The sequence below is a fragment of the Syngnathus acus genome, chromosome 16, assembly GCF_901709675.1.
Source record: "Syngnathus acus chromosome 16, fSynAcu1.2, whole genome shotgun sequence".
Taxonomy (NCBI): Eukaryota; Metazoa; Chordata; class Actinopteri; order Syngnathiformes; family Syngnathidae; genus Syngnathus; species Syngnathus acus.
Genome location: NC_051101.1, coordinates 1,873,132 through 1,885,102, shown reverse-complemented (window position 1 = coordinate 1,885,102; position 11,971 = coordinate 1,873,132). Strand labels below are relative to the sequence as shown.

At 47.4% G+C, this 11,971-nt stretch overlaps 1 protein-coding gene and 1 long non-coding RNA gene across 2 annotated transcripts; both read left to right on the top strand.

Moving 5' to 3' along the window:
* The first annotated feature begins 938 nt into the window (after positions 1-938).
* LOC119135681 lies at positions 939-1,909 on the top strand. Its single transcript, XR_005100582.1, has 2 exons — positions 939-1,452; positions 1,533-1,909. It is a non-coding gene; the product is annotated as an uncharacterized LOC119135681 (long non-coding RNA).
* A 214-nt stretch (positions 1,910-2,123) lies between these two features.
* On the top strand, positions 2,124-9,465 carry LOC119135678 (protein-glutamine gamma-glutamyltransferase E-like). The gene is made up of 15 exons (XM_037273464.1): positions 2,124-2,261; positions 3,379-3,552; positions 4,050-4,298; positions 4,645-4,763; positions 5,480-5,608; positions 5,680-5,857; positions 5,976-6,114; positions 6,275-6,384; positions 6,628-6,749; positions 6,818-6,938; positions 6,999-7,141; positions 7,644-7,818; positions 8,047-8,210; positions 9,032-9,165; positions 9,315-9,465. Exons 1-15 carry the CDS (start codon positions 2,243-2,245, stop codon positions 9,460-9,462), a joined length of 2,124 nt encoding a protein of 707 aa, XP_037129359.1. The 5' UTR covers positions 2,124-2,242; the 3' UTR covers positions 9,463-9,465.
* The last annotated feature ends 2,506 nt before the right edge of the window (positions 9,466-11,971 follow it).

Here is an 11,971-nt window from a genome sequence, read left to right as displayed (position 1 = left end):
AGGAACTGTCCTTCAGGCCAGCACCCAGGGAGGCTTTCATTGACCTGTGAAAATGTTCACAGAGGCTATTGCTCTGGGAGTGGTAGGCCGTGTTGCAGTGGAGTTTAACACCCAAGCTCCCTGCGACAGTGTTCCAAAGTTCAGAAGTGAACTGAACGCCACAGTCTGAGGAGATGTCCGATGGGGTGCCAAAACGGGACACCCAGGTGCCAATAAACACCCGTGCTACATCAGCTGATGTTTTAGATGACAGAGGAGCACCCTCAGCCCACCGTAGTGTCCTGTCGACCATGGTGAGCACGTGAGTGTAACCCTGCGAGGGTGGAAGTGGGCCAACTAGGTCAATGTTGACGTGGTCGAAATATCGTTCTGGCACTTGAAACTGTTCCAGTGCCGCTTTGGTGTGGCGGTGTACTTTGGCACGTTGGCATTACTTATAGTACTTTATGCATGCTAAAACTCAAAAAAAAGAATAACAGATTTATTGTGTGCATATGGACTGTTAGTGGACGTTAAAAATCAGCGTTTGATCGACGCCGTCACTTTTTGTTCTCACGCCTGCGCGCTCAGTGACTCTGGTGCAGTACACCTCTCCAGCCTGCTCTCTGTCACAGGCGGTTTCCAGCGCCTGCTCGCCGAGTTAACAGCACTGTCCCGGCCCACCTTCTCCTCTTCCACAGCAAAGCACGGTGTCGATCACCAGATTGACGCCACTGGCCCGCCCGTATACGCCCACGCTCGTCGCCTCGAGCCAAACAAGCCGTAGCCAAGACGGAGTTCGAGTCCAAGGAGCGCCTGGGGATTGTTCAGCGCTCCAACAGTCCTTGGGCCTCCCCCCTGCACCCCAAACCAGGAGGGGGCTGAAGTCCTTGCCGGTCAACGACGCGACAACGCCTGACCGCTACCCGGTGCCCCACCTCCAGGATTTTTGGCGCTACACTGCGTCAATTTCAGACATCAGCGCATAATCAGATGAATCATCACATGTATCGGAAGGTTTGTTGAGTCAAGGAAAATGTCGAAAAGTACTAGTTGTATTGGTACTTGGTGCTACTCGCTGAGGACTCAAGAAGGACTACTTGGCCTGACGTCAGTCTGAGCAAAAAGCGTCATTGCATATGTCTACCCAGCTTTTTACCGTTTGTCTGTTGCAATTTAGCTAGTGTAGCCACTGCTGGCCCATCTCTCGCTCTACATTCCTTTCAAGCAAAGTAAGCACACCTTCCTACCCTGTGCTAAATTTATACAGACTTTTCTGCCTTGGGACTTGGCTAGCTACCAAGGTACTGACCGACGTAGCGAGCTTGCTGCCATCTTCTTTTCTAGCGACCTTCATGCTGAACAAGCTCCCTTCATATCGCTCTCTCAAATGCAGACAATAAGGCTGCAGCGGTGCTGGTCCTAAGCGGTCAGAGCGGCATCGTCAAAGACGCCATCGAGGAGTTAGAGCAGGTGCGAGCCGCGAGGAGGCAAGGCGACCAGGCTGCGCGCGCTCCTCCATCTGAACGGGAAGGTGGGCGGTGATCTCGCAGGCGCTGTCGGAGGCCCGTGACCCGTCGGGCGACGCCCCCAATCAGCAGGAGGATGGCGAGGAGCCGCGCGTTAACCAGGACGCGTACTGGTCGGTGCGGGACCGCCACGTGGAGGCCGCCTGCCAGGGGATGATGAAGGTCACTGCCGGGTGCCTGAGGAAAACCATGGCGGCCGTCAGGACCCGCAGGGACGCCGATGCGCCGCAGAGGGTGGGGCAGCTGGATCGCCTGCTTGACGGCATCAAGGAAATCAGCCCAGGGTTCGCGTGCAAACTGAGCAACGCACAAACACCCGCGCGCACACGCCACCTATTTATCTGGAAGAATATCTTCCTTCCCACACACATATTTGGGAAGGGTATATTTGCTGTTCTTTGGAATGCAACAACACCCAAGCTTGCCAGCAGCACTCAAGTTCCAAAGAAAAATGATTTTCGCTAGACAGGTTTCTAGTTTTGACACGGCAAGTTGTGATTAAAGATTCCACCCCCCCCCCCCCCCAACTTACCTCCCAAAGTGATATAAGAGTCGTATGTGCAGCAGCAGAATGTGTTTTAAACATTCGTCCCCCACGCCGTTGATCATCGATTTTTTTCTAACAGGCTCACGCTACTTGATAAAGCGCTGGCAGGCTTCACAGATACTTCTTGAACTCAAAGTAGTCAGAAGACAGCAGCAAGCGGGCGCCCAGACCACTGCGACGTGCAAAGATGAGCTTTGACAATTCAGGTGAGTCAAAATATCGTCCAACTAATTTTTGTTCCCCTATATCATTGCAAGTCAAGATTGCCCGTAATCCACTTTTAGCACCTTGATGACCACTTGCTGTGAAGTCTGTTTAACTTTGCATTGTCTTAGTGTTCAATATAACGTGCATCTTTTTTCACGAGACTCTTATTTTAATGTGCAACTTTGATGGCATTGGTGGAATTATAACTCTGACTTTTTTTGGGACTTTATTAACCCAAATCGCGGGTTTTGTCTCGATACGATATCATATCGATACAAAGAAACACGATACGATATTTGCCGATATCTTAAAGCCTGCTGTGATTCATTCACGATACATCACGATATAGTGCTCTACGATCGATATAGAACAATATCCTGATTTATAACAATTCATACGCAAAATCAACAAGGTACTGCAAACTCTTTATTTAGGAAATTACAAAGTGCTTCCAAACGAATGACTTGAAGCCCAAAGGGGAGCGAATTTCCTCGTCTTCTTGGACACTAGCAATAGCACCAGCCCAGGAGCCGCGTAGTTGTCGGCTCCCCTTTCACGTGCCTGCTCTGCTCACAACACAACACGCCGCGCACTGCTCCCGGAAAGAGGAAGCAAGCAACAATGAACTGGATTTCAAAATAAAGTCGCGTCTAATGTCCGAGGTCAAAAACGGGCGATATAGATCGATGTTTACGTTTAGCGTCGATGCCGACAAATCGTAGAGCATTATACCGATTAATCGATGTGTATCGATGAATCGTTACACCCCTAGTTGGAAATGTGTTACACCATATAATATTGCAGTATTTTAAATGAGGTTCAAATAAGGATTTGTACAGAATAAGAAGTGCAGTGAGTGCGAGATAATGTCTCAATTTCATTTCAGTGATGACTTGCGCGTTAGGATTACCAATGTGGTCATAGAACAATGTCAAGGCATCACTTCAATACACTAGATATTTTTGTTTTCTCCAGTACAGGCATATCGTCCCTGCTAATTAAAAGAAAAAAAACAAAATACCGAGTGGAATTAAAGGTTTTACGGCCCTGGAAGCGGTGTTTCCACTCGAGGTAACAGGAACTAACTCTTCTTTTTGTTGCTGTGGTGCGTGTCAGTTTTCAAGGGCGTGGACTTGCACGCCAAGCTCAACCACAGCGAGCACCACACCAACGAGCTTCCCGAAGAGCCGCTGACCGTCCGCAGGGGGCAGGCCTTCAAGATCACCTTGACCTTGGCCAAGCCTTTCAAGCAGGGCCTCGATTCTCTCGTCCTCAATGCCTCCACTGGGGGTAAGTGCTTGCTCACTGGCTCCTCAGTTGGGGCTCCTCCCAAAGAAAAAAATGCCAACACATTTAGTTTCTTGTTTTCACATTTGTGGCATTTCCATATAATTGGATCAATTCTACAAAATAATTTCTAAATGTATTTAAATACAATTCTACAGAAAAATTTATTTAAATACAATTCCACAGAACTTTTACTCGGGCTACTAAGATTCCTGACTGGGGCTCCGCTCGCCCCAGTGTACCGCTATCCCTGACCTCACTGAAATTCAATCTGAAAATCTATCAATTTGACAGATTTGAATAAGTGTCTATTGTTTTGTTATTTGATTGCAAGCATTCATTTGAAATGTCAAATAATCAGCTGAGAGCAAATTAACCTACAAAAATGAAACAAATTCGGGGGGGTGCATTATTGTAACAACTTACAATAGTTGAAAGCGCTTACAACTTAGTTCAACAAACAAAAATTATGCACACCAAAATGTCAATCGATCCAACAGGAAGTCACGCTTCGGAAGAGAAGGGCACCTCGTGTCGCTTCGGCATCCCGGACCCAATCGGTCGCAGGGATTTGGCCAAAGGCGCCTGGACGGCCAGGGCGGACGTGAGCCGCTCGGCCATCAGCCTGCCGGTGCTGATCACGGCCCCTGCCGACGCCCCTGTCGGCTGGTACACTTTGAAGGCCACCCTGTGGGGGGAGGACAAGACACTCGCCACGCTTGCACTGCTCTTCAATCCCTGGTTCTCGGGTACGTTCCTCGACAGCCACTTCCTTCCCGTGTGTAGCGTACAGTGGTGCAAATGGGATGTGGACCTTCAGTGGAGAACAATGTAATCCACCACTTTCATGTGAGAAACGCTATAGAACTGCAGCAATTTCCTGACTATACAGCACGCTTGAATATAAGCTGTATGGCCACACAATTTTAAGAAGATGAAGTTGTCTCGGCCACGCTGGAGCTGTAATCCGACTGGACCAAAACCTTTTTTGATCGTATTTAGGCCAGCGAAAAAAGCTTTGCAGTGTACGCAGTAGCGTGTCCATATATGTAGTGTTTCGTGTCTCATTTTTTGCCTTGTGTTTTGTCCATTTAGGAGACTCTGTGTTTTTGCCTGATGAGCAGGAGAGAAAAGAATATGTGTTGAATGAACATGGACTCATTTACAGAGGAAGTTCAGATTACATAACCGCTCTCAAATGGGACTTTGGACACGTATGTCAAATGCACACGCGCATACTGATACAATTACTGTTGGGACACTATTAAATATAATAAATGCCAATTTCCCTGAAGGGGGGGCGCTAAATTGCGAATTCCCCACACAGTGATAAACACTGTTAAAACCGCTTTGCGGTGCAATTTTTTGGGGGTGAAAAAAAAAAAACTGACGCCCATTTTGCCCATGTTAAAAACCGCTACTGCCCTTGAGCAAGGTGCTGACCCATCAGTAGGTAAACGAGCGAGGCAGTGCAGAGCGCTCCCCGAATTTATGTTTTTTTCATTCAATGATTTACCAGGTAAGCCAATTGAGAACACTTTCTCGTTTACAATGGCAACCTGGAGGCAAGGTGCGTGTAGTGGCTTGCCCAAGGACACAACGACATATGACTGTGACAGAGCTGGGATCGAACCGCCAACCCTCTGGTTATTAAACGATCCACTCTACTGCCCGAGCCACAAGCCCCAGACAAATCCAAGAGCATTTTGCCAAAAGTAATCAAAGTGAGAAGGATACGCTACGCTGACAACATTTCTTAGGATTAACTATCATATCGATGTTCTATAACTTTACCTATGAAAACCGCACCGGTGAATGGAACCTTAGGTCCCACGCGGGGATATGAATTGCAGTTATTCCGACTTACTTGACCTTTGCAGTGACTGCAGAGAGTCTCATCGGGTCATGCACTTTTTCGCTTCCCTTGCAGTTTGAAGACGACATGGTGGATATTTGCCTCAGTGTCCTGGACAAAAACATCAACTACAAAAGTGACCCCGGCAGTGACCTGGCCTCCCGTGGTGACCCGGTTTACGTGGGCCGCGTGCTCAGCGCTGTGGTAGGTGTCGGACGGGTAGCGGAGAGAAGGAGCGCATGTGTTGAACCAGCGCGGCGCTCTCACACGGCTAGATCAACAGTTCGGACGAAGACGGGGTCCTGATGGGCAAGTGGTCAGGTTCCTATGAGGGCGGCTTTTCGCCCTCCCACTGGAGCCGTAGCTATGACCTTCTTACTGTGTGGAAGAATAACAACTACCGGTCGGTCAAGTATGGCCAGTGCTGGGTCTTTGCCGGCGTCCTTTGTTCAGGTAACGTCACCGCTTGCCGAAGAGACCGGGTTGCTCTTTCGTGCGTCGCTGCCGTCGCTGGTAGCTGGTAGCTGGCCCGGCGGCGTCCTCCGAAAGTTCCGTTTGTGTTTGCCTTCAGTCTTGCGTCTGCTGGGCATTCCTACGCGTGTGGTCACCAACTTCGAGTCGGGCCACGACACCGATGCCAGCCTTACCATCGACGTCTACCGCGCCGAGGAAGGGGCCCCGCACAGAAAGTCTAAGGACGACAGTATCTGGTTAGTGTGGGAGAGGCTGCTTGTGTTGTGTGTGTGCGTGTGTGTGCGCGTGTGGGCGGTTGAGCATTGATTGTGTGTGAGTGGTGTGCATGTTTGTTGTTTTTTCTGTTGTTGTTTTTTGTGTGCGCACGTGTGTCCTAAAAGTATGTCGTTACGTCAGGACTTTTCACGTCTGGGTTGAATCGTGGATGAAGCGCCCTGACCTGAAGGCCAATGGCAAATATGACGGCTGGCAGGTTCTGGATGCCACGCCGCAGGAGTCCAGTGATGGTCAGACCTCCACATTGTCCACCGTGCTGTCCTCAATGTTGTCCTGCATGCCTTGCTCCGCGTGATCCTCCCTTACGTTGTCCTCTGAGCAAATGATGAAGCACAAACCATGAATCAGTCAGCTTTCTTGAAGGACTTGAGAAATCAGAGAATGATGACTTTTGAGAGCCTGAAATCGGAATATTTGGACAATCTGTAGTGGAAAAAAACAAAACAAATGCTCACCGCTTTTCTTTGGCTCAGGCTTGCACCAGTGCGGCCCCGCCTCCTTGGAGGCCATCTTGAACGGCGAGACAGAGCTCTTGTATGACGTGCCCTTTGTCTTTGCGGAGGTCAACGCAGACCGGGTCGTCTGGCTGGTGAGGGCAAAACATCAATTGAATTGAAATTTCAGTCGTGACCCACTCGCGTAATTGCGCGTCTTCAGACTAAGGCCGACGGCACCGATGTGAAGCTAACCTCGGACACCAAGCGAGTTGGTAAGAGTATCTCCACCAAGGCGGTGGGCTACGACAAGCGTCTGGACATCACCAGCTCCTACAAGCACAGGGAAGGTGAGTATCCTGCACGCACACAAACACACACACATACACAGACGTGCCGGCGTGTTTCAGGCTCAGAAGCGGAGCGTGCCGTGTTCCGTTACGCCATCAGTGAGGACAAAGAGAGCGACGGCGAGGACGATTCTGCGGGGGGGCAGCCTGATGGGGGCTCCTCGCAACCCCCCGCACCACAGCTCATCATACGCTTTGTTGAGGTTTGTCTTTATGCCGTTGCCTTTCAGGAGGCAAGTAAGCGCTTTAGTTATTTTTCTTTGTCAACGAACTACTCCTACTCCACCCTACTAAGGAATTGTGGGCGCCTCGCACAGTGTCTTAGCGTGGGGATTCCAGACCTGCTGGTACTTTGTCATCGTGGCCTCACAAACTTGTACACCTCGGCCAAAATTTGGGATGCTCGACACTACTACTGATAGCACTATTGGCTCTTTAGGTACTCTGCCATACCGATACCTCATGTACCTTAAAGTAACACCGCTATAGCAAAACCCGGTTTTCCGTACTCGCCCATCCCTTGGCAATTTTTTATCTTCCTCTTCTTTACTAATGAAATTGTACAAGTAGTGATTCACAAAACTTTTCTGAGCTGCTTCTCCTCACGAGGGTCGCGCGCATGCTGGAGCCTGTCCTTTATTCAAGAAACGATATTACAATACGATTCAGCCGTCACTTGATGTTCCGTTGTCGTCGCGGCGGTAGATGTTGGAACCGGAGTATGGCAAGGATGTGCGGCTGAAGCTGGTGCTGAGCAGCAAGAGCAGGGTGGAACGGAATCTCAACATCCGCATCAGCGTGTACGGGATGCACTACAACGGCACCTTTGTCGCCGCCATCCAGTCTGAAGACAAGGACGAGACACTGCAACCGTCCCGAGGTCAAACTCTTCAAAGTGTCACCTTCTTGTTTTAGTTTCTGAGCGACCGCATCGAGTCCTATCTGCAATAAAAGGTCTCAACGTGCGACCTGCGAGATTTTGAGACGTTACAGTGAAAGGGGTTAAAAAGAAAGAATTTGCAACAAGTTGTGCCACAATGTGACGCGCTGTCGTGTTTTTGTCAACATGACCTAGACATAATTGTTTTTTTTCTGTCAAATGTCACAGAGCTGTCGGTGCCCATCGTGATCCCCGTGCGTTCGTACTACAAGCACATGTTGCGCGCCGATAGCTTGAAGGTGTCAGCCGTGGTGACGGACAAGCGGCATCCTGACAAAAAGTACCTGGCAGAGTATGACGTGATACTGCGTGACCCCCCCGTCCTAGTCTCAGTAAGTCCACCACAACAAACTTGCCTTTTGGCCGCACTTTCAAAAAATGCCCCTGTGGAGAGGGGGGAAGGGCGCAGGTTTGTTTGTAAAGTTGGCTCAATCTCTGATTTTGGTATCTGCTCTTGTATTTGTCTCAATGATGCCCCTCTCTACCGTTGAACGCACGGCGTCGTGTCGGGACGGATGACGTCATGTCATCGGCAGGGCCCCACACCTGCTATTGAATGAAGCGCCAATTGGATGGATGCAAATCTTTTTTTTTTTTTTTTTTTAAATCAACTTATGACGTCAACCGTTCCAACGTGGGTTCAACCGTAGGGAGGACCATCAACTACAAGAGCAGAAACAAAAATGGGAAGACCTGAGATTGACCCAACTTTACATGATGCCCCTCAAGACCTGGATGTGGGCTCTCCACAGGTCCGCTTTTGACACCCTATAAGAGATTTTTTTCCCCTCAAGATCAACTCAACTTTACTGTAATATTTACAACTTTTATTTGTGGGACGGCTAATTGTAATATTGTGACTTTAAAAAAAAATAGAATGATGCGGCTTTGCTCTTGTAAAATTGGGCCTTGTTCTGGATTCAGTCAGCACGTATCACCCCCTCCCCTCTCTGGCTTTGGGTTTGGTTGCGAGTCCCGCCTTTGTGCACGTTCTGTCTCTTTTGTCACTGGACGACACGAACGTAGAACATGACAGCGGCGCATGTCACTCGGTGGCGTGTCATCAGTGTTAACGTGTTGCGAATTTCTTCAATTGTCCTTCGGGGTCTATTTTAAAATATTTATCCAAGAACTTGATTTGCGTGTGTGGCAGGTGACTGGTTTTGTCCGGCAGCTCCAGTGGGCGTCGGGAGAGGTGATCTTCATGAACCCCCTGCAGGAGACAGTTACGGGCATGACCCTGACCCTGTCGGGAAGCGGACTCATGCGACAGGAGTTGAAATACAAGTACTGGATCTCATGATCAAGAGCTCTGCTAGGGCCCCACGGTTTAACATTTGCAAGGACACTTGCTTGAAACTGGAAACAAAAGTATAACAACTAAGTAACACTATCATAACTGTGGAATTTTTCTTCTTGTTCTTTTGTCTCCTCAGCCTTCCCGACTTGGCTCCCAACAACCGCATCCGCGTCATGTTTGAGTTTGTCCCGTACAAGAGCGGCATGAAGACGCTGGTGGCCGACATCGACGCGTCCATTTTTAAAGATTTTAAGGGCAGCTGTGCAGTCAATGTCAGACTGTGAATTATCCGCTGTCATGTAACATGGAGTGGGGGGGGGGGAACAAATGGTGCAAGAAGTGAGTATGGATTGCTCCCAGTAATAAATTGGCGGGGCTGAAATTCCAAATTTTAGCAGCAGATGGTGCAAGATTAGGTGGGGAAATATTGAATGAATTGGCAAAGCTGAAATTCCAAAATTTTCCAAAAGATGGAGCCAAACCGGTGCAGGAGACCAAAGAGAAAAAGGGGTCGGATTATGGGTCACACATGGAAGCACAAATATATTTTTTATTTTTATTTTATTTTACTTGCTTGGCTAAAATATATTCTGTAACCGCTTAAAGCAATATTATCACAGAATTAGACTAAGCTGCCCACCCATATAAAAATAGGGGTGTGTTAAAAATTGTTGGAAAGGGGAAAACAAATGAGTTTTTATTTTCTTTTATTTTTAGTTTATTTTCTTTGCTTGGCTGAAATATATTCTGTAACAGCATAAAGCAATATTATCACACAATTAGGAAAAGAGGCCCACCACGAGTGGTGTGTTAAGAAAATGCTTAAAAAATAAATTCAAGGGTTTTGATTTCTGATTTAAATGGTTGAGTAAAAAGTGTAACTTTGAAATATTGGTTTTATGAAAGGAGAAGTGAGGAAAAGAGGAAATAAGGTGCTTGCCAGGGTTTCTACAGGTTTTTGGTGGAAGGAGAGTGGGGCGGAAACAGCTGCTCAAACCGCAAGGTTATGAGCGTGGGAAACTGGACAGTATAGAGGCCAACGGAAACAGCTGCTCAAACCGCAAGGGTATGAGCGTGGGAAACTGGACAGTATAGAGGCCAACGGAAACAGCTGCTCAAACCGCAAGGGTATGAGCGTGGGAAACTGGACAGTATAGAGGCCAGCGGAAACAGCTGCTCAGACCGCAAGGTTATGAGCGTGGGAAACTGGACAGTATAGAGGCCAGCGGAAAAGGGGGGGGGGGGCAGAGAAGTCTATAAAAAGGTCACCTTGGACATCTACGGGGCTCTCTCCCGGACCGCGTTCATACGTGAAGAAGCCCGTATGAGTTTCAAGACTTTTTCTACAGCCTTCAAGAGCCTTGTGTGAGACGCAAGATCGCTGGCCTGGATTAACTTGGATTTACTCAAAAGAATTGGACTGGACAACTTTGCGTGAGAAACTAGGTGAAGGGAGACTTTTTCTGTATGTCCGCAAGCGGAGGAGACAGTCATCGGGTAGTCTGTCCTCACGAGGCCTAACTAGTTTCCAAATTGGATTTTAGAAATAAAATCGAACTGATCACTCGACTTTATTTCCACCAAAAAGAAAATAACACCCAATTGGTAGCTACCTTTTCCCTCTTTTCTGATTTTTGTTTTGCAATCAAAAGTGCTCCGGGATTGAATGATTTTATTTGCAAGTGTATCAGTGAGTGGGATTGTTCAGTTTTTGGAGGATTGAGAATTGTAATTCTATTTCATGCTTCTTCAATAAATGTGTTTTATATACTCATTTAATTCGTGGTGCGCTAATTTGTATGCAATTAATTGTTTGAGGTTGGGTTGATAACTCAGTTTATAAATAGGAGATTATTATGGTATGCAAACATACCATAATAAATAAAAATAAGGAAGGTTTTCAAATTCGACTTTTCGGATTAGTGTTAGAGCTATAATTAGTAAATGTCCTTCGGGCACGAGCCCGTTCCTGTTTCTTCGGGCCGCGTCAGAGGCTACTTTGAATGATTTTGAGGGACTAATTTGCCTTCAAAATAAATTGCAAGATAATAATAATCCGATTAAATCATTTTAAATCGTATTAAGTAAAATATTATTTTGTTGGAAACAATCGAATTGGTGGAAGCACTCTCACGGTAAAGTGTTTAAGTATATCATGTTAGAATTAGTGATTTAATGCATTAAATTCATTCTCAAACACTATCATTGCCATACTTCTGCAAATGGGACTTTCTTCCGAAAAAAGGGAAGTAGGCTCGTTACTTCCTCAAACCCAGTAGAGCGAGGCCATATCAAAAGTTATTTCGACAGAACTAGTGCTAGGGTGCGCTAGACAAACGAATCCCTGAGGCCTTAACAAAGGCACCTAAAAAATATCCGTAAAGTAATACCAGCATCAAACAACCGAAGGGAGCCATCATTACGGCGCGGTCATATCGATGACTTGCCTCGAATTGAGTTACTCGGCTCGCGCGTCGAATGGCTTTAGAGGGGTTGGCGTCGTATAGAAATTAGATTGATTCTAATAGAATTAATTTAACGCGGGTGGTCAGCTACGGACTAGTCCCTTCACTCCCGGCTTATTGAGCCCGTTACCGGGGAGCCGGTGCCACTTTAATAAAGTGCGCGTTTGACACCGCTTTGAAAAAATAAATAATGTCTGCTCAACGTTTTTTGGTGCTCAGTCTTTTGTAACAGTGGTGCTTTTATGTACCGTAATTTTCAGACTAAAAGTCGCCCCGGAATATAGGTCGCATTGGCCATAAAATGCTCAATAACGTGAAAAAAAACATA

Excerpts from the sequence above, each read along its gene's own strand:
- LOC119135678 (XM_037273464.1), top strand. Across the intron at positions 3,553-4,049 it reads CCTCAATGCCTCCACTGGGG|GAAGTCACGCTTCGGAAGAG; the intron begins GTAAGTGCTTGC and ends TCGATCCAACAG. Across the intron at positions 6,385-6,627 it reads GCCGCAGGAGTCCAGTGATG|GCTTGCACCAGTGCGGCCCC; the intron begins GTCAGACCTCCA and ends TCTTTGGCTCAG.